Source organism: Sphaeramia orbicularis, chromosome 5 (genome assembly GCF_902148855.1).
Source record: "Sphaeramia orbicularis chromosome 5, fSphaOr1.1, whole genome shotgun sequence".
NCBI lineage: Eukaryota > Metazoa > Chordata > Actinopteri > Kurtiformes > Apogonidae > Sphaeramia > Sphaeramia orbicularis.
The window spans coordinates 26,503,555-26,526,340 of record NC_043961.1 but is presented as its reverse complement, the minus strand read 5'-3'; the positions used below and the strand labels follow the sequence as shown (position 1 = coordinate 26,526,340).

The 22,786-nt window shown below is 39.0% G+C and overlaps 1 protein-coding gene across 1 annotated transcript in view; it reads left to right on the top strand.

Annotated features, from left to right (window-relative positions):
• mdfi (MyoD family inhibitor) overlaps positions 1 to 22,525 on the top strand; it is a 28,012-nt gene extending 5,487 nt beyond the window's left edge. The window contains exons 3-5 of the mRNA XM_030134788.1: positions 11,074 to 11,211; positions 19,635 to 20,006; positions 21,545 to 22,525. Of these exons, the coding sequence (XP_029990648.1) occupies positions 11,074 to 11,211; positions 19,635 to 20,006; positions 21,545 to 21,798 (764 nt within the window). The 3' untranslated portion in view covers positions 21,799 to 22,525. The remainder of the gene's footprint in view (positions 1 to 11,073; positions 11,212 to 19,634; positions 20,007 to 21,544) is intronic.
• The last annotated feature ends 261 nt before the right edge of the window (positions 22,526 to 22,786 follow it).

Below are 22,786 nucleotides of genomic sequence, written 5' to 3'. Positions count from 1 at the left end.
AATCTTTCGTATTGGCACTATTAATAATCACTGACAGTACTGAGAGTTCTGAAGATAATGTTCTAGTGATTCAGCCCAAGTTTTGGTATATCTCGCAGTGATTCATTAGGTGAGAATGTTGAGCACCGAGAGACACAATAGTTGTGTATAGAGGAAGTCAAGAATTGTTCCCAAAGATGATCTTAGGGGTCGGGACCAATTCAGCTCTGTGAAATGCTTTAAGGCTGCAATGGGACTCCTGGGAATTTGGGAATGAACCCATGACCCTTCATCTTTCTGTGATTTGTCATGGTAAGTGTTGACTGACAGACGGGGACTGGATTAAAGACACTGACCAACTGGGCCCAGTAGTGACCTTATATGAGTCACCCAGGATCAGACTACATTGCTCAAAATTCCCCCAAGCCTCAGCTTTAGTAATAAAGAAAACACAAGAAACACAACTGACTGTAGATCAGAGTGCAGGTCCTATGGGGTACTTTGGGTAGGTGTGGTTAACAATTAGGGAAGTGTGCAGAGATTTAAGTGGCTTGTTGCCATGGGAACCTGCCACAAAAATCTTTGTAGGTCAATTGAAGGCTTTTTTTCTTTTGTTTCATTTTTAAGGCAAGTCTGAACTGAGTCTAATATGATTACTGTATTGGATTTAGAAAGGCATTGAATCTACACACGCACAGCTTTGCTCTGTATTAACATTGTGGTTCACCATGATGATGTTTATCATGTTGAGCATTAGATTTAATGATGATACTTCAGTGAAGGGTTACTGAACAGGTGGTTTTTGCCTGAACATGTTGCTGTGGCTGTGCTGACTTTACCTGTGCTCTCTGCTCAGGAAGCCAACACAGAGACTGTGGCTTCTCTCACTAAAGTTAGACTGCTTGTCTGGCTGACTGGTCTAATGTGTGTGCAGTGTATGTAGGTGAGCCTGGGTGGGGAGGGCGGATTGAGGGCAACAAGGCCTTGCTTTCAGCCTTCCCCTCACCCATCCCTCCGCCTGGACGGTGCAGATTTCAGGACAACACAAGAGGCACAACTACAGCAAAGCACATATATCACACTAACTGTATACGTACTGTGGGTTAGATGTTGTACAATTATTTGTTTTTACGTATATAGTGGCAAAAAAAAAACAAAATGCCAATAGTACTCTTCCTGAAAAAATGTGACACTATTGAAAATGAACTGTATTTAACTTCAATAGGTAATATCACAAAACTGCAGTAATATTAAACAGCACTAACCCTGTAACAAGGAATGTTCATTTCAATAGTTATGTTCCATTTGGCTGACAGTGTTAACTTATTTTTGTCGTAATTTTTCAAGCAGTCTCAAAGTACAAGGTGAATCCCAAGAGCACTTAAGCCTCCTTGTTACCCCATAGTAGGATAGCAGTCTTTTTCTGCGATAAGTGTATAAGGGTCTGCTCACTCATTACAAGGCCATTGAGTGGTGGTTTGTGTTGATAGATGCATGCCTCTCGCTGTTGTGAGTCTTACGCTCACTCAGGCATGAAGATGCAATGAGGCTGTCTGTTTATATAGGTAGCTCTTACCACCACATGTCAGACTCTGATCCTGTTTCACCACTGGTATTTCTCTCAGTTGCCTGCAGTTACTTCAGTTTATTTATCTTTCTGTTATATACATTTATGAATATGGCCTCTGCATACTGATCTGTCACACATGCAGGTTTCAGTAAGCTTGTTAGTAATTAAATATAAATTACGACCGACTGCCAGAAAGTGACAGCAGTATAATTTTCCAGTGTAAGTCTAAACACATATATCATGATCTTAGCTCATCTCTAAATTGTGACCTTCAGACTTTGGATCCATGAAACAACTCATCATGTCCGCCTGTGAAGCTTACATTAGCGCTAGGAGTCTAGAGCTGGTGTTTACAGGTTTAGATGTCTGATATAATTTCTGTGGTCACCCCTGCACTCTCTTATGCGGAAGTTTATCCATATTAAAGGCTAAACTTCATTTGTTTTATCTCTCCCGTTGCTGCAATGTATACAATGTATACAAGCGGCTATTTGCTTACTTGTCCCTTTTTATCCTTGAGGTTTGTTGAGGCTTGTGCCTAATTTGGTTTCTCACAGAGATTGAAATAAACTAGGAGCAATTTGAGGCATTTTTACAGCATATTTGAACGACGAAAATGAGCATACTTTTTTCTCTTCACCACCTTGCAAACATTTGAGAAATGGTTGGTGCTGCTGCTCTGGTGGCTTGATGTTTCTCTATGACTTTCTCTCTCTCACCACTACTCTATTTGAATACAGTCTCTAAACCCTCATAACCCTTGTCATAAACTGCAGACAGCTCGTGTGAACATGAGGCAACACTACAAAGTAGACACAAGAAAGAAAACTCAAGGTTGCAGTTATTGTCGAGTTTTCTCCACATTGATTAAAAAATTGTAATAACCCTTTCATAGTTACTATACTTAGATGGGTCAAGTCAGCCGAAGTATACTACAAAAAGTGTTATCCTTTGCTTTATAATGCTTTGCTAATGCTAATGCTAATCTTATATGCATGTGAATGTATCTACATGGAAGTGTTTCAGGATTATATGTTATGGTTGAGCTATTTTACAATATTTCAGATGCACAATAAAAGTTGCTATAGTTTTACAGTTGAATATTTTGTCTGCAGTCAGTAGTCAGAATGGGGCAAGAATGTGATGACATTTTAAGATTAGATGTTTCTCACTGAAAAGCAGCTTCACTATGCCATGGAAATGCAGTTGTTCATTTGTGATGATTGAAGAAAAGAAGACTTTCATGTCCATTCAAGCCATATAGAAGCCTGTAGCATGCATTGTCTGAGGAGAATTAATGTGCTTCCTACATTCAAGTTCATTGCACAGTGGTAGAACTCTCATGCGTGTGTGTACCTGTATATGTGTTAACCCAACACTGACCTGTAACACAAGCATGTCAATATGTGCATTTGAACAATGTAGGTCACCATAATATAGGAGTCTGCATGCCAGAACTAGGGCTCCAAGCACTTAAACATACTGAAAATTCTCTTTAATTGGCAATATATTGATCCAACAGACTGTTCTAACATCTTGGGATTATACTGTATGTTTACTGTATGTTTGCATCTTTGTTGATTCTGACTGTCTTCCTGTGTTAAATCTGATCTCTGTTAATCCTCTATTTCCATTTGACTCATTCTTCTTTATTTTTTGGTGTTTTATTTGTGTTGGTGTGATGTCCATGGTAAAGGGACCTCGATGTCTCCAGCTTCATGCATTCGGCTGGATACAGCAGTGAAGCATTCATTTAGCAAAGCAACTGCATTTTCCCAGGAACCAAAAGAATCTCAGAGACAAAGTAACACAATTAAATTCCCCTTAAGCCTGTTCAACAGCAGACAGTTTTTGTCTTTAATGAGCTTACACTGCTTCATTCTCTCAGCAGCTATAATCTCTGATTTTGGACATATTCCAGTGCTGCACTCTCACAGCCCCTCTGTACTATGTGTGTGTGCGACTCTGTGTGTGTGCTCTTGATTTCACAGCTAACAGTCCCTTCTTTTTTCCTCAGTATTGTGTGTGTGTGTGTGTGTGTGTGTGAGTGTGAATGTATGTTTGATGTATGGCATTTGTTAAGTGGTACAGATAAAAGCCACAAGTTGCTGTAGTTGTGTGTTCCTCTCTAGTGTTGTTTTGTATTATCCTGGTCAGAACCCCAGTGGTGGTGTGTGGTTTCAATCAGTTCCAGTCATTACTGTTGGCCAGAGAGCTACTGCTGCATTGTATCCACTAACTCCACTCTGCTGAACATTATTCTGCTCGGTTGCTCGCCACCTCATCTCATTGTGTCTTTCCAATTCTCCTTCTCCTTCTTCTCGTCTCTCTTTATTTTTAGAGATGAGTCAGCAGGGTGTGAATATGGTCATCCATTTGCTTTGTGAATGTGCCTGCACTGCAAATGATTTGGTTCTTACCAAGATAAAAAAAAAAAAAGCTTAGATTTAGAAGTGTTAAATAATTGATCTTGTTTTAAGAGTTAATTCCTTATTTTAAATGTACATCTGTAGACATGCTTATTTCTAAATTTAACAATCTAAATTCAAGAAATCTTGTCAAGTGAAATTATCTTGCTGCATTGACAGACATTTCACTTGTTTTGAGGACCTTTTTCCTCAGATTTAGTGTTTTTATCTTGTTCTTAGAAGCGTGTGCAGCTGCAAGTGTAGCCTTTTTTTAAATCAATGATTTTTTTCTGTGATTTATTTGTTTTTGTTTTTGTTTTAAAATTTGGAATCAAATAACTGATTAGGCTACAAAATGCCATTGCTAATCACAATTTCTCAGAGCCCAAGTGAATGTATTTAGATTGTGTTTGTTCACACTAAATATGTAGAGAAAGCAGAATTAAGAGGCAGATGAAAGTATGTGGGGAGGAAGAACCAGGGCATGACCAAATAACTGTTAGCAGTTTCTGTACATGTTTCAGATATGATAGCTTACCACGGAGCTTGATATAGACAAGGAAACTGGTTTAGACAATTAATCAGCAGAAGTTGCCACCGATAGTGGCTGATGGCTAATATTGTGCCTTGAAACCATGAACACAGAATTTGACAGAAAATAATTATAGCTCAAAAGACTTGGATTTCATACAGTTTGATTTGAAGGTTATAATTGATTTAGTTTTGAGTTTGATGTCAGATTTGTTTATTTAGATATTTTAGATGCTCAAATGAACAGTTAGCTACTTTCTAATCAAGTTAAAGATAGTTAATTTTAGATGTGCACTAATGTTATACGACAGTGATCAGAATCAGAATACAGGGGGAAATTGAGTTGGTTACAATTGCTCCAGTCAAGATCAGAAATATAAAACATCAGCATGGAAAGAATAACAATAAAGTAGAATAATGGTAAAAATCTGATTAAAATACAAATATAAATTTTAGGCTTATTTTCAACCTTTATCTAACCTTTATGTCCGTTATTTTGTTTTTTTCTGTTTCGAATTATAATTATTATGACACCTTATACAAATCCAATCTGGATCGACCTCTAATTGTAACTATTGTTTGTTGTGTGATGAGGTTTGGGAGAGATCTTCAGTCAAAGAACAGCATTAATAACCTTAAGTTTGATAACTCATCTATTGCGTTGCAGCGTCGCTCCTGTTTGTAGGTGTTGGGTGAAAACACATCTATCTTAGCCAAGGGGATATACTCACCTAGAGACTTCCTTTCGTATTTGCGTTATAAGTCATGTCAAAGGAATTTAAATGAAGCTGAAGAACCAAGGTTGAGATAGTTTACAAAGCAGCAGGTAAGCTCACCTTAGTGCTCTGTTCTTTGTGAATCACCTCCCACCTCTGAGATTATACTGTACCCAGAGGAACAAGCAGCCTGTGCTTCCCTTCAGGTGAATCAGGATATGTCACATGATCTGTCTGCATTTGAGTGTGTATGTGCGTGTATGTGTTGTGTTTAAACTCACCATTATTTTTTGCGATACATATGTTTTTGCTTTAATGGTTAATGTTGTGTTTACTAGGAGACTGAAATTCCTCTGGATTGCCCCTTCAGGACCACTGACACGTGTACATACAACAAACTACAAACACATACAGTATTAAACACGCACATACACAGACAAACTAACAAATACACATACTACCCACACGTATAAACACACAGCCAGATCTCCTCAGTGGCTCTTGATTGCTTGGGTCTGATTTGAGTTAGAGGTTCATCTTTCTCAGATCTCAGAAATGGCTCTGAGGTCGGGCGGTTTGGTGGTTTGATGCTGATGCCAACACACAATTGGTTGAAGGCCTGCTTGGATGGCATAGGGGGTTTGGTGGAGATGTGTTTAGCTCCAACAATTGTGGTTTAGAACGTTTACAGAGGGAAAGCTTTGACTAAGTCACAAGACCTCATCTGTTAACCCATGGTACTCCTTTGGCAGCTCAAGGGGAATACGTATAACAACTATATTGTTGCATGACAGAATAGTGGACCATGTGACTGATCACTTGAAATATGCATCCAATCATACAGTACAGGTAAACGATCAATATACAGGCAGTTTATATAGTTATTGATTTAATTTCTGAGGTATGCTGTGAGACTTCTATCTTGTTGCCCACAACCACTGTCTTGGTAGTTACTGTAAGCCAAAACTATGCTTTTCAGCACTGTCTACACTGGTCTTTCGTGTGGCTTTTATAATGACATAATAGTCCCCAAAGCTTCTTCCAAAGAATGAGAACAAAACAACATGAGGAGGAGGATGAGTATAACAAATAAAAGCCACCTAGGGCACTTTTTCTGCTGCCTGTATCAAACGTAATATTTAACTACATTTGTTATTGATTGTTTTGTTCAGTGAATGGATGTTTGCATTGATGGAGTTCCACATGTATACTGTACTGTTTTACCAAGGGTGTTGTCCAAATCAGTCATAAGAACATAAAATAAGGAAGGATAGAACAAAGGTTTGATGCTTCAACGTGCAGTAGCTACAGTATTTGGCATCACTGGGAAAATACAGTAATTACTTTTCAGCATATTGCAATTCAAGTGGTTTCACAGGAAATGAGACTTTTGTACTTCCTCTTGACTCTTTTTGCAGGCTGTAGAAAATGAAGCCTATGATCCAAAACTTTGGCTGATCATAGGGATTTTCAGAGAGGTGGGGGGTTGAATATATGGTTGACAGCTGTAAATGGACTTGCACTTCTAGCGCTTTTCTGCCTCGATGGTACTCAAAGTAAATCACTTTACAATGTGTCACATTCACCCATTCCTACACCAGTGAAACAGTCACTGGGAGCAACCTGGGGTTCAGCATCTTGCTCAAGAACAGTTCAACACTTTATGGAAGGGGTCAGGGTTTGAACTACCAACCATCTGGTAAGTGCATAGTCCACTCACCTCTTGAGCTCAGCATGACTCTGTAACTTCACTTTGTGTCTCAGAAACAACCCAGCTGGTTATTAGGGACCGAGCCGAAAGGTAAGGCCCTCTCACACAGTGAGAGGCCTTGCCTGCAAGGAAGGCCCTATTATTATTCGTTCGTTTTTATATTATACTTCCATGTTTTTGAACTGGATTTTGACCCCCTAAACATGCTCAAAAACTCACCAAATTTGGCACACATGTCAGGTCTGGCGAAAAATTTGATAAAATGTAAAAATTATACCCATAGGTGCCAAAGTGAGCTCTCTAGCGCCCCCTAAAATCACAAAAACGGCCCTAGCAGCCAGTAGGAATATCGTAGAAACATGAAACAAATGTCAAAATTTTCGTCTCATCGAGCCTGACAAATCACGTGCTGACACTCATGACCTAACTCCAACAGGAGGTTCAGAATTTGCCTTTCAAAATAAAATGCTCAAATTGCTAACTTCCAGTAAGAATGTCGTAGACACATGAAACCAACGCCAAAAATTTTGTTTAATCAAGCCCAACAAATCACGTGCTGACACCTATGAGCTATCTCCAACAGGAAGTTCGCAATATGCCTTTAAAAATAAATTTTTAAAACTAACTCCGATGACACCGTTTGTCGTATTGACTTCTAAATAGCGCCAAAAGATAGAGTGAAACCTCCTCAAAAAAGTGATCTCGTACTTTTTCCATAACTGTCTTAGTTTTTTTTTTACAAGCCCACAAAGTTGCAATGTGTGGAACTCATTTTTTACTTTGGAGTTTTTCCCCACATGTGACATATCTGTCCATTCACAGGACTCAGCACAACTCTCACATGCAAAAATTTTTGAGATAGGATGTACGGTTATTGATTTATAACAATTTGTTTATTTTCATGCTTTTTCCACTTTAGACTGCCATTTGACCCCCTTAACATGCTCCAAAACTCACCAAATTTGCCATGTATGTCATGGCTGGTGAGCACTTTAATTCAATATCAAAATTTACCCCTTGGGTGCCAAAATGAACTCTATAGCGCCACCTTTGTACTAAAAAACACACAAAATCTTCCCTAGCGGCCAGTAGGAATGTCACAGAAACATGAAACAAATGCCAAAATGTTGGTCTGATTGAGCCTGACAAATCATACACTGACACTCATGAGCTAACTCCAACAGGAAGTTGGCAATCTGCCTTTGAAAGTTACTCTACGTTTCTGCAATTACTGCTTATTCATTTCAGACTTTTGACACAAAAGTTAAACCTCATTAAATTCCCACAAGTCTGCAGAATCCAAAAGTGAAAGAATTTTTCAGATACGACCTACGGTTATGGAATAATGGCGATTTTTTGAAGACTATGTTTACTTTCACTTTTCACACTGACAAAGTCCTTATTTAAAACTTACCAGTGTGATCTTCCATGTGTCTGACAATAGACTAGTGGCTAGAGTACTGGTGAGTGGTACAGGAGTCCTGGGTTCAAACCCCAGGCAGAGCACTGACTTTTTTTTTTTTTCTCCCCTTCACATTTCAAAACAGGTTTTGCTGCATTATATTGTGGATATTGGACATTTTGCACACATTACAAAGTACACGGAGTAAATGTTTTCAAAATAAAACCCCTATTAAAAATAATACATAATGTCTATTACATAACTTCTTTTCATTTTTATGACCAAATCTCAACTGTTTGTACAATGTTTCTTCATTCAAAAGTACTCTTTCTCACAGACACACATACTCACACCACAGGGTTTTTCCCAAAATAATAGCCTTCAGTGTGATAAATCATCACTTTTATGCTGAGTTATTCATACAATTTCAATTCATTTTTCAAACTGATTCTTTCTCTCACATACAAAACAAATGCACATACACACAGTAGGGTTTCCAAAATAAAAGTCTCATTTAAAGGTGATGGTGGTTTCAGCAGAGGGTCGCTGGTGTTCTGTACAGATGTAAGGAGGACAGACACTAAAGGGTGGGAACTGGTATGGGGACGGAGAGGTGTGAGTGGAGCTGAGGTGTCGACGGTCACAGGAGGAATATCGCAGGGGAGGTGGATCCAAGGGGAGGCGGATCGCGGGGGAGGCGGAACGCCCGGTGCGAGGTCCCGTCCAATGCTGCTTGCAGCTTTAATTTATCTTTATATTTGGTCTTTTGGCTTGGACAGAAGAAGGAGATTGACTTCTGTTTCTTACAGCTTTAACTAACAGACATATACTGCACAACATACCTGTGTAATATTTTTATTATCTCCAAACTAGACATTTGGCAATATTGAGGGCAGAAATTCTCACAAATGGCTTTTATATATGAAACTGGCTGATTGAGCATAATGGATACAACATGGAAGGACTGGGCCTTGGAAATGGCTTCCACATGCAGAAGACATGCACAGAGGGCACTGAGACAGCTGATTCTGGATCAAAGAAGGTTGCATTTCATTAGGCGATTTTTTTCATATGTGTGTGTTGTGTATGTGGACCACTGTCTGATAGAACGGAAGAAGAGGAAGTACTTCCCATTCCTTCGGGTCCTGTTTACGTCTTCTCCAACTTAACAAGCAGTCAGTCACATAAAGTTCCTCTACACAGATATACCCTCAAATATACACATGTACTAACGCAAACATGTGGAATGTACACAAATCATGCACTGGTTAAGACACTGTAGCACTTCATCAAGGGAAGAACACCTTACATAACCAGACAGAGTAGTCACTTTGATATACTGCATTTTCTAAGAAACTGAACATCCAAGCAGGCTATGGATGCAGGTAGAAGTCATTCAGTTTAAGAGTTTCTATGCATAAATCTCAACAAAACAACACTATATAGCCTTCTGTGCTGTTATATGTTGTTTTTAATGTATACCTCAGCTTCATAGCACCACTTCAAGTTATTAGATTTTTTAGCAATGAGAAGGTCCGCCTCATTTCATTTTCTGAATCGTAGTGCTCTCTGTCGTCGCTATATTTATGTTGTTTTAGTAACTGTGATAGAAGGGTGACTTATTATTGTGAGCCAAGTGTGACCACACAGATGGCTTCACTAGATGTGTAGATGGAAAACAAATGATAACAGAGTCATTTTAACTTCCTTTATGATGTGACAAACATCTCCAACCATCTAGATTCTTCAGTAGAAACACAGGCACCCCAAGTTAACCAGTTACAGTTCTTGTGGCTTCCATGTGGTGCCTTAACCACTGTAGACACGACATTTCGTTACATTTTTGAGGAGAAACACATCTGCTAGAGTGTAGGCCTTTATGTATTTTTAGTTTGTCATTTTAAAACAATATTTTTGTCATGTATATCTCTAAATATATATGTATGACTTTACTGGATATATATGTGAAGGAATTTTGTGAGAGGAGAGAGGGAATGCAAGCTATAGATGGGCATGTGAGAGGCAAGGGACAGGAAAGAGAGGACAGATAGAGAAGTGAGCAAGAGTGGATAGAGTAAATAACATAGCGGGAAGTGTTGAGTCCACGCACAGGACGTGGTTTGGTCGGTGTGTGTGTGTATGTGTGTGTTTATCAAACCCAGCTGGCTCCCATTTGCGCAGGAATGAGTCTGTACCTCTCAAAGGTCCAAGCCTGCACTGCTTTGAAGGCCTCTGTATAGTGTGTGTCTGTGTGAGTGTGTGTACTTAATAATAGCTTCATTAGAAGACTGCATGGAACTGCTGAACGTATAAAACACCAAGACATGGATTTACTGTATGTATGTTATGTGTATGCCGTCTTATGTGTTCATTTTAAATGCACATACTCATACATAGACCTACACAGATTTCAGGTTTCACAAGCATGCACATAGACCCCTAAACAGTCCCAAGGGGTTGGATTTAACTGCTTCCAGATGCAAGTTCAGGACAGAGCACACACCAACACACAGACACACACATAAAGATGGACAAAATCTTCTGCTTTGTTGAAGTCAGCAGAACTACTCTGTTTAAATTAATTAAGTGCTGGTGGATGGGAAATGACATAGGAGCCGAGAAGTTTACTAGAAGTGGGGAAAATGGCTTGTTGCTGATTCCTGATAACATCCACATGAGCTGCAGTGCACTCATTCAGAGGTCATCCAGGAACTCTTCTAATGATTTTTAAATTATATGTGCGTTTTTTTTCTTAGATGCTGCCAACACCTACACTGAGCCCCTCATACTGAGGTCTAATGTCATCCCAGAAAGGCTGCAAGGTGAAGATGGAGAAAACTGCACCACCGTTCTTCCACATTCAGACATTACGACGCCCACCAAGACGATCACATGTGAGTAAATAGCACATGTTCAAACATACGAGAACGTTGTATTTCCATTACCGATCTGTGGTGTGATGAGTCACATTGTCCTGACCTTTAACAAATACATTTACCCTAAAAAAATAGGTCAGGTGATCATACACACAGACAGAAATATCTAGATTGTCAGCTTAAGTAGGCTATGTTTCTGGTTTCTGAAAACAAGTCTCTGAACTTGAAATAAAACACCTCTCCTTCTTTCTTCCACTGTTTTTCCGCTGCTTTATATTGTATTTTCTGTCTGTACGGTTTAGTTGAAAGAGGGATTTTTAGAGTGTTACGATGACAGCGACAGGTGAGTGTGAGTTGGAGGTCGACTAATAGTGGATTTTTAAATGTGAATATATATAGATTTGAGCAGCGAAAACCAGAATAACTGTCTTTCTAAATACATCTAAATACGCAAATCATCTGAACATCAATGTCAAGGTTGGAGCATTTTTTATGTTTTGAACTATTCATTTCCCACAAAGTCACTATTTCCAGTGTAATTATCAACTAATATCAGTACTTATCAAGCATTCAAATGCATAAATTAATCATCCATCTTGTGTGTGAGTAACACTGGATTTTACTATGGACATATTTGCGGAGTCCTTTAATTATCTAGTCTTCTTGTAAAATAATAATAAAAAAGGTCTCTATATATTTTGTAGAAACTAATTTTTGCGTAAAACTAACTGAATTGTGTGGTCTCAGATTCAACAGTATATCACTCACATCCTACATGACATATTCTAACCCTCCATTCCTTCCAAAACCTTCAACTGTTCAATCACTCTACTCCCTACTGGTAGTATCAGCAAGTCTTCACCTCACTTTGCTGGTGCAGAACATCAGCACACCTGGAAAATCTCCCTCTAGAGACATACCTATTCGCACTTATTAAGTCCAATGTATCAGTTAATCTGACACAGAAGAAGCCTTTCTATATCCCATTCTCATTCACTCTCCTTAATGTAGAGTTGAGGGCATGTTCCAGGCCTCTCCATCAAAGCCTAAGGTTATGCAAGTATACTATGTCATTACCCCACCACATATATTATTCTTGCTTTCATTCCAGGTTGAAATAAGTAAAATCTACCCTAAGTCTTAACTAGTTATACTATGTAATTTATGCACTTAGCAGACCAATAATAACACCCACAAAGCTCTAGCGAAGTTGCCCCAGTGTTTGGCAGTTAAGTTAAAAACACTGTAGAAATTTTCAATGCATTACAGCGGTCTAAATGTGTCCTTCCTGTGATTTGAAGATAATTAGTTATGGTGCAAGTGAATGAATGAAGAACGAAAGGAAGAATAGAGGGTTGAGTAAGCTGACATATGAGCATGTGTTAGAAAACTGTGAGCATTTTTCCTGGAATTGGGGGCCAGTCATGGGTGACATACACAAACACACAAACCTGCCCCATCATAATAACTGGTTTCCTCTAACTGAATAACCAGCAGTTCAGCAAGGAAATGGATAAGTAGGTGAGTGCAGTGTGTTATGAGTTGAGTTCACTTGTGAATGTCTTCTGTCTCCTGTGTTTTTGCTCCTACCTGTCTTGAGCGCCTGTCTACAGGCAAAGAGAGTAGATTGGGTTATTCTTACTCTCTCTCTCTCTCTCTTCCTCTCTCTGCTTCACTTTACATCCCAATAAAATCTATGAAACCCACCACCACCTCCATATGTTATGCAGCGAGAGTTATGCAACTACAGTAGGCTTGGACAAAATGTACCGCCATGCTCACCAGTCTTCATTGGCTTTCCATTTGCCTTCATATGCCTCCTCCCTTCATCCATAGCTTCCTCCCTCTATAACTTACACAATCACATATGTGTTCATCGGACTTGAACCACAGCCTAAACGGTGCAAAGTTCTCAATTTTATCCCTTTCTCTGGTAAACAGACGTGACTGCTTGTCTCCATAATTATACATCTGGCTTTTTCACATTCATATTTGATTTTTGTGTTTTGTTGTGTCTTTTGGAGCCTTATAAGCAGCTATAATCATAAACACACGTTAACTGCAGTGTCATCGGCAGCTGATGAATCAATCATCATCTGTTTCTCTGGCTCAGTTAGTGAGTGTATGAGTGTAAATGAAACCGTAGTGACTCAGGTTGGTGGTGAGGTCATAGCTGTGTATATATGTTTATGAGTGTGTTTCAGAGTGAGTGGGTGAGAAAACAGAAGCAAAAACAGATACGACACGTATGTTTTGTCTCGCAATGATGACATCAGAGCTAGAGTATGTGTCTGGCTCTGGGCCGATGACAAGCTGTCTGTGAACAATGTGCAGAAAGAGCCGTTCACATATAGGAGTGTGTGTTTTGACACACACACACAAGTGCACACAAAGACACACTTCTTGTCAGTGATGTCATGAACACACAACTGGCTTTGACGTCACTGTCACAGCAGGAAACACATGTTCACAGATGTTTAACTGCTTACACTCTTTTGAACTCAGGAGGAAACAATGACACATGTAACTTCATCAGCTACAGAGGCGCAGTAGCATTTCTTTCGCCACCGGTTTTGATTTTTCTCTTTTTTCTTTATTTTATTTTGGCTAAGATGCGAGATTAGGTGAACAAAAAGAAATCCTGCAAGTCTTTTCATTTAGGTAAACCTGGTGTGTAACTGCGTCAAAGAGTCTGTCAGGGAAATGCTGAACAGAGCTGTTTGTTATTATCTTGTCATCAGTGGGGAGGAGTGTGCAATGTGTTGTTGGTGGGAAATCTAACAGGACTGTGACATTGCCTTTAATTAGAGACTCGTTGCTGTGCTAAAACAGTTTTTTTTATCTCTGCTATAATTCTCTCTTGCTTTTGCTCTAAGTCTTTTTTTATTTTTCTTACTGCCTTCCTGTGCAGTTACCATCTATTGATGGTTACATTTAGACACAATAGCACATGCAGCACTTTGTATTTACTGTCTGTAATAGTGTTTAGTGTTATTGAAAGTCCAGCTGTGTGGGTACTAGTGTAACCGGGGTCATGTCCGGATAAGGAAGCTTGTTGATGTCCAGGCTTAGTGTTGCTCTGTGCCATGTTGTTCTTGCATGTCTCTTCTTCTCTTCTACACAAAATAGGCGAAGTCCTCCTTCTGCGTTATTTATACAGTGTTTCCAGTCCTTTGTCAGATGAAATTCACACAAATAAATCAAATGTCATAAAGAATAAAAGAGTAAATTAAAGTGTTTTTCCAACAGCTGGTCTGAAATGAATAAACTAGTTTCTGAATGTCAGCAAAGAAAAAAAACACTGAAGGATTTTTTTTTTTCCAGAAGTCATAAGTCATTAGTATTGGGCAAGTGGTTGTTTTTTGTCTGCACAACTTAATGTTATATTTCATGCTTTCATGCAACGTATTTGGCAATGCACAAGATGCAATGCAAAATTCAAAAGACTAATAATGCTCTTAAACATCTGTGTTTTGCTGTTTAAGCTTCTGCTGCAAACATGTACAGACATGAACAACGTCACTCAGGTTGCAATCACCCGACCCTTTCAGTGCTGAGATAGTTTGATCATGTTTCAGATATTGTATGTTAATTTATTGCATGGGCTTCAGAATAACTTTCCATTCTGTAGTACTGAATTTGTTTTAATATTCAGATGTTTAATTACATTGATGTGTAGTGCTGAAAAGTTTAGTTTGGACTTTTTACCCATTATGAGTGTGTGATAAATCAGCTTTGAGCCTTTTAAAATGTTTGATTTTATGTAAAAATTGTAAAGAATTATGGTGATTTTATCTGTGATTCAGCTTTTCACCAAATTGTTCCATTTTTAGGTGCATATTTGATGTGATTTCATGATTGCTTGCAGCCATGAAGATTGATTGGGTTAAATATTTCCTCAAATACTTAAATGAGACTTTGGTAGAAGTGCAGCTCTTTAGTCGTCCCTCAGGGGTAAAACAAGCTCCAACAACTTAATCAAACAAGACACTGAAATGCATGCCATTTGAACACACTGTCACACACACAAAACACAAATGAATCTTCTGAGTTTACCCTCATCTTCATATTTGTATTTTTCATTAAACCTTTTTCATCATGGCACAAATAAACTTCCTACTTGCGAAAATCTTTCAAAAGCTCTCCATTTGTAAGTAAATTGGGGGATTTTTAGCATTATTAATCTAGTAACACATGCAGAAAAATTAGCAGGAGCATATATCTACAGTCATCTACACAAATCACAGTCTAATCACACAATCAACCATATGAACAAACTGGGAACCAAATATAACAATAACAAAATACTGTATGAGGAATGCTGCAGTAAAAAAATAAACATGTTAAAATAGTATAGTGATAAAGATTTAATATGTACAAGTTGTGATGTCTACCCTCTAGACATGTCATAATACATAATAAAGCTGTGTTTGATATTGTTCTGCAATAACTAACCAGTTGTAGAGTCTGTGTAAATTATTTGTTTCAAAAGTGAATCTGCTGATTTAACACAAACTGTTGCTTTCACATAGCACACATAACATCACAAGTAGTCAGAGGGTGCAACCAAACAAGCCTCATTAACGCTGCAGTGTTGAAGCATTATTGTACCATGTACATTATTTCAAAGCACTTTATCATTTTCCTATTTTCACAGTTTTTATGCTTCATACTTTTTGGCTCACAGTTGAAATAAAACAGAGGGGGGGTTACTAGAAGATATTTTCTGGGACATTTTGCTGAACAGGCATTTCACAACAAGGTCAGACAGGATTTTAAAATGCTGTTTTTTTTTTTTTTTGGTTAACTATTTTTGTGCAAATCAAGCCAAAACTCCCAAATACAGATAAAAAGTTTACTCTTCAAGTGATCCATTTTTAAATTAATAGTTACTGTTGAGTATAGGTTGCTTTGTTTCCTCATTCAAAGTACAAAAAAAACCCTTCTTTCTCACTGTGTTGTTAACTGGTTATGCATTGATGTTGTAGCACATTTAGTATGATTTCAAAATATATATAATTTTCTGCAATTTCATGACTTTCAGCTTGTGTCTGTAGTTTGACCCCTTTGACCCTTTAACCTACATAGACAGACTGCACGAGAGGAGACGGTAGGATAAAGCAGCTGGAACAGAGACAGACAGTTCGCAGTCATCCCGGTGACTCATTCCAGCAGAGGATAAGTAGAGAGCGATGAACAGCAGCTCTGGTCTGAGAGGGAGGTGTGTAAGTACAGGGTAGCTGAGAGACGCCAGGAGAGAAGGAAGAGGTGAGGGTGTGTGAATGGGGCTGTGGCGCTTTTTTTTCAACTGAGGGTGACTCATATGGGCTCACTCATTGGGCACATACATCTGCACATGTATGGTCATAGAAATACAGCGAGGTCACAGGACCCCCACTGGCTTGCACTGCCTTGTTAGCAGCACACACACACATTTGTGCGGTTTCCTAGTCTCATCATGTTAATCCCACTTTCATTTGGCTCTTTATTTGCTGTTATTTTTAACTAGCTCCCACTGCTGATTCATTGTGTTTATGAGTCACACCCATGCATCCTTCTGGTCCAACTATGTCCAAGCAGCTACCCATTTTTTTTGACTTCTCTCGCTTTCTCATTTTACTCTCTCTTTCTTTCTCGATTCCAGACAAAGGGACCTTGTATTTTTTCTGTGTATGTGCATGACTTTGTGTCTGCACGTGTTCTTGCATGCATATATTTGTGTGTGTGAGTGGGCCTAACCTCAAGCTCTGTTTGGAGACAGTCCTGACTCCCGTCTCTTTGTCTGTCTGCCTGCCTGCCAGATCAGCCTACTGTATGTACTTTGGTCAGGCACTCATTCACACACATACCACAAACTCATAAGAAATATGAATTTATCAACTTCTTACAATTCCCTGAAGGACAATACAAACCTAACCTAAATACTGAAAAATTATGCACAGTAACCCTCCCCTCTCCTTAATCCCTTGCTTTTCTTACCGACCTACTGTACATCTGGGCCAGCTCAGTGTGTTAAAATACAACACTATGCAAAAGGCTCAAAGGGAGAGAGTAGAATGAGAGGAAGAAAGGGAGGAGAAAGAGTGAGCGGCGAAAAGTGTGCGAGAGAGAGGGAGACATAAGACAGGAGAGCAGCAAGTATTGACATTTGACATACTTTAGAGAAGAAAGTATGGTTCATTCTCACTATTCCTGCACATGCATGCACGCCTACACACTCATGCACACACACACACACACACACACACACACATACACACACACACACACACACACAGGCCCTGCAGCTTGCCAAACATCTGGAGCAAAGTTAGAAAAAGCTGAATGAAAGAAACTTTAATAACACTGGATTGGTTGTGTGACCAAGGCCACCAGCCAATCTAAACAAGCCCGGTTGGGTTATCTGTCTCTGAGCAGTAATCGAATGGACGCTTTTATTGCTAGTCATGTTTCATAGCTTGAGCTTAGGACCACAGTCTGTTTGCCTATCAGTGCAACTATGTATGCATGTGTGTGTATCTTAGAGGTGCAGAGTTTCTGCTTTGATTTTCTGTGCTTCTCTTGTACTGCTCCATGCCCTGTTAAGTCTCACCACACCTCTCGACACCATATGTTTTCAGGTCAAGAAAATATTTAGGGCCTCAATAGGATGGTATTAAATACTACCATAATATATAAAAACCAGGCTCCCATTTTATTCTTCTTTTCAGGGCGTGTGTTTTGCTTGGCACAGAAGGTGTACTTTTCTGCCTGTTTCTTTCTTGCAGAGTAGGTAGTACTCAGTGGCACTTGGAGGTAAATGTACTGAGTGGGATATTGAATCAAGATTAACGTGCATTGGCTGCAACAGCAATCTAATTCTGTCTGTAGATACCTATGCACTATATCTAAACTGTTATCTTCACTCTCAGACACTGACTGGATGAATTTTCTTAGAAATAAGTACGAGAACCTGATCCATATCAGTCCGAATCTGCACTGTTACCCCTCCTCTTCTCCTTCCTGGAATGCTTTTCATTCATCCTGTGTTTCTTCCAGCCCCTCTTTCTAGAGTCTAGACAAGTAAGTTCAGGGGTCAGTTCAGTAAATACATAGCTCTTCCCATGAGCTGTTGCCTTTGGGGTGAGCTATGTAATCAGACACAGTTTCGTTAACCCTCCCTCTTCGTGACTCTGCATCAGCGCAAGTCTGCACACACTAAGAGGAGCCGTAGTTCTGCTTTAGAGTTACACAATGATGAGGCGTATTCACACAAAAAGATCCCCACACATACAGGAAGTAAATGCACATGCACATATATAATTGCCTTATAATTTGACTTTTTTTTTTTTTTTTTTCACAAGAGTTCACAAAAAAATCCTCTTTACTAAACTTGAAAAAAGCTGTACACACCCCCACACCTGTGCAACTTGACAAAGCTTTAGTAGTTTTGCAAAGAAGAATACAGTCAAATTGCAGTGTCCACATATGCAAGATTGTGGCCTAAATGCTACCTTGAAGAGGGTAAATATTTAGGCAGTTCCTTATTTTACATTAAATATATATTTATTATTGACATTATTTTGTTGATATTTATTTGTACTTAAATATGTAAGAGTCGTTTAAATTGTTTTGTGGAAAAAAAAAAAAATTAAAAAGCCAAATTTTTATACCCCTACCCTATACAGACATACCAGAAATTCTGGTATTCCTTCCATCTGTCCAGGATTATTGTCCAATCAGTTTTCTATTCACTTGATTCTTTTCATATTTGATTCATGTTCTTTACATGTGCCTGTCTCTCATTTTTTTTCATTTTCTACAAATTTTTTAAAAGTTGTTCAAAAGGTTGAAAATTAAAACTCAAATGAATCAGAGACCAGGAGAGGTAAAGTGTTGTGTGAACAGGCAGGGTATTAGTAAGTTCTGCTTACTTTTTTACTTGTATTGATTAGGTTTTTATTCTTGAAAGGAACAAAATGAAAACTACCCAATGGGAAGAATACTTTGTATAGGCACTGTATGCAAACTGTAGTTATTTTTATTCCATTTAATATTTTAATTAAGAAATTGAGCTTCAAAATTAGTGTCCATACTTTAATGCTTACCTTCTAGATGTTAGTATAATTCAGTTCTATAATAATCCACAAAAGAAAGAGGAAGTAAGCAGAGTTGGTTAAATAACAAAATGTTAGTTTCTTTTAAAAGCAGATTTGTTACTTTTCTCTACAAGGCTAAAATTATTTCAGGCTTTAGGTGAGATTATGAATTGGATACAACAATCAACTGATACACTCAATCTGATAATACTGAAATTGGTCTCAGTCAATGACATTTGTTATTTCTTGTTTTTATATGACAAATGCAACTATCAGAACAGCTAAAAACAGCAGTTACATCTCGAAGTAAATGGTTACTTTCTTCCTTCTATTGTAAATAAATATATTTTTGTTCCTTCCCAGCTCAGCCTGCAGCTAGATCCACACCCATCCACCACACTCAGCCCTGTCGGACGCAGCCCAGCAGCCAAATGCGAAATGGAACCAAGCACCATGCACACATACACTCCCCCCACACACACTGTCCACATCACACACACACTCCTCACACGCACACACTCCATTCCAACGGAGTCCGGAATGGGGGTCCACACGAGCATCCTAAGCTGGGGTCCCTCCCGAGAGGCGGCTCATCCACCTCCTCATCCTCTTCAGCAGGACCCAAACACACCAAGAGATTGCAGTCTAATCCCTCCATCACCTCCCAAAGCAGCAAGAGGAGCAAGAGTAGCTCCAAAAGCAACAGCTCCCAGATTCCAACAGAGGCACAGGATGGTGAGATACTGAACCCCAGGGACTAGAGGAGTAGGTCAGGGTGTCCGCGGGTCATTAAAAAGTCTTAAATTTGATTAGTCTGAATTAAGGCCTTAATTATCCTTAAAATTAGTAATTAATCTATAAATCTGGCACCTGAAGGTCTTAAAATTTACATAGACATAATAAATGATATTGCTGTATTTGCTTTGGAAATCTTTGTAAAAAATGCGCCAATTTGGTGATTAGTGTTGCTCATTTTCTCATAACAATGATCAGGATGAGTGGAGCCTCTGACAGTCATTCCTGGGTGGAGGGGTTCAGGTATGAGCTTCAGCAGCATATACATTAGTCAAGGAGAAATGAAAGTGTAACAAATGACAGTGTAACAAAGTGCAACAAAGGCAGTAACTATGAGGTCTGTTGAACTGTTATTTATGTGAATGTAAGGTGTTGAAATTAATTAAAAATGCTTCAAAAAATGTCTTTAAAAGTATTTGGCCTCCTCAAACCTGCAGATACCCTGGTAGGTGGAGGGATAGTTTCAGCATTAAACCTTTCATTTGTAACTTTTTCCCATAAATTAGCACATAACACACAACTGAAGCTTTAATTGGATTGGAGTGGGTGCTTAATGTAGTATGTAAATTGCTTTTCCAAATCTTTGCTAACTTGAAGTGCCAATTGGAAATTGATTAATCAGAAACCAAAGATTAAATTTATCCATCTGGAAAATGTCTCACTTTTTCATCCCTGCAATCACTCCTCCTTATACACACTTCTCTGTTGCCTGTTTGGAAATGCAGGATCCCTTTGCCATTTTTTGAGACAGCTTGAATTTGTCAACTTATTTCAATTTCAATTTTTTTTTTTTTTTTTTTTACATATATAACTTTTAGAAATTAGACCTCAGGAAAGACAACAATAAGCCTGTTATTTAAACAACTTGGATTAGTACAAAGTGGGGCACCTTATTAAAGAGCAGATGTCCACAGCGTGCCAGTGGCACAGAACATTGAATAATCCTATGATAGAAAAAACATGTTTTCTTGTAACATTATGCCCCAATATTTTAATCCAGAATGGGCTCAAAGAGACTATTTTCCCATTTTGTTTACTGACATTGTATACAAGTGTACAATGGTGAAAAAAAGCTTTTGGACACATCATGAATTTGTGATGCATTGCATTACAAATCACTCTTAAGTTATTGAACTCCAAAACCACATGCTCCCCTCTGCACGTGCACTGATCTGTCAAAGGCAAAACAGGATATTTCAGCAAGATGTTGCCCCTTGAAACGCATCCAGGGCAAGATGTTGAAACTGTCAGGAATTTAGTTTTATTATTTTTTTCTTGTTAACAATTAACAAACAAAGAATCATTTGTATTTGTTTGTGTCTGTGTGATGCAGCCACAACTTCTTCCAATACTTCCACTTGTTGCTAAAATGCTGAAAAATAGCAAAACGAAAACCTATAACTGTTAAAAAAAAACACATAAAAAATAATGACACTGAAAAACTCCACCTCATTCACTGTTTCTCTGTTTCCCTCCAGACTGCTGCGTTCACTGTATCCTGGCCTGCCTCTTCTGTGAGTTTCTAACTCTTTGTAACATCGTGCTGGACTGTGCCACCTGCGGCTCCTGCGCAGGTGACGACTCGTGTTTCTGCTGCTGCTGCGCTTCGGAGGAGTGTGGCGACTGTGACCTGCCCTGTGACATGGACTGTGGCATAATCGACGCCTGCTGTGAGTCTGCAGACTGTCTGGAGATCTGTATGGAGTGCTGCAGCCTTTGCTTCTCCTCCTGAGGCCTGAGTCACCACCACAGGATGCATAGTAGATGTCTGCTATATGATCCCACACACCCAGGAACAACTTCGACCAGTGTATAATCAAAGCTGCACCCAGTCTTTGTTGTCATAGCTACGCCTGGGCGTTGTGGTTCACATTATACTGGCTGGCCCCATTGGTTCAACTATACAGGATGTCCAATGATTTTACAGGGTTTGCCAATTAAAAGATGTGGCTTAATGCTGAGAGCAGTCACTGATGAATTCTTCAGTCTATCACAAGTTCAAATGGAGTCGTGTCCTATCCTGCCTTGTCTTTGCTGTTAGTCCACTGCTACACAGCTGGATGTATGGTGCAGAGTTAGTTCCAGCTGTGGTCCATAAGTGACTTCCAGGCTTTGCAGACCAAGCCTCTGGACCCTCACCGAACAAGCTATTATTACAGCGGAGCCCCTTGTGCCATTTGAATGACTGGAGTTCTCCAAGCATGAAAAATGACCTCCAAAGGCAAATGAGAAAATGGCTCCATTTAACCGGATTTTAGTGTTTCTGTAGATAAGAGCAGCAGCATAATGGGAAAATGGACGCTCTGATCTCAGTAGAAATGTCGTCTGTCCTCCTGTTCGTGGCAAGGTTAAAGTGTTCCAATTTGATTTCATTCAGTGGCCTTTGCAACACACAGTGGATGATGAATCTACCAGTGTCTTTCTCCTTGTTGCAATGTAAAAAAAAAAAAAAAAAAAAATACAGGAAACATTAATGGTGGCTTGTGGCAATAACACAGACAAGTTTTTGTTTTGTTTATATACATCTTTAACAATGTATTCAGAGAAGAATGGTGGAAGCGCCATGCATCAGCCTGGAGTTTGACTGAGTGAGTACTGCAGATGACGGACATTACAGAGTGAATGGTTGATAGCATCATGGACACACACTTAACTCTGACATGTGAAGGGAGAGTCCTTAATCACAAGTCTCTCCTCATAAAGGTTTCACATCTTGTTTA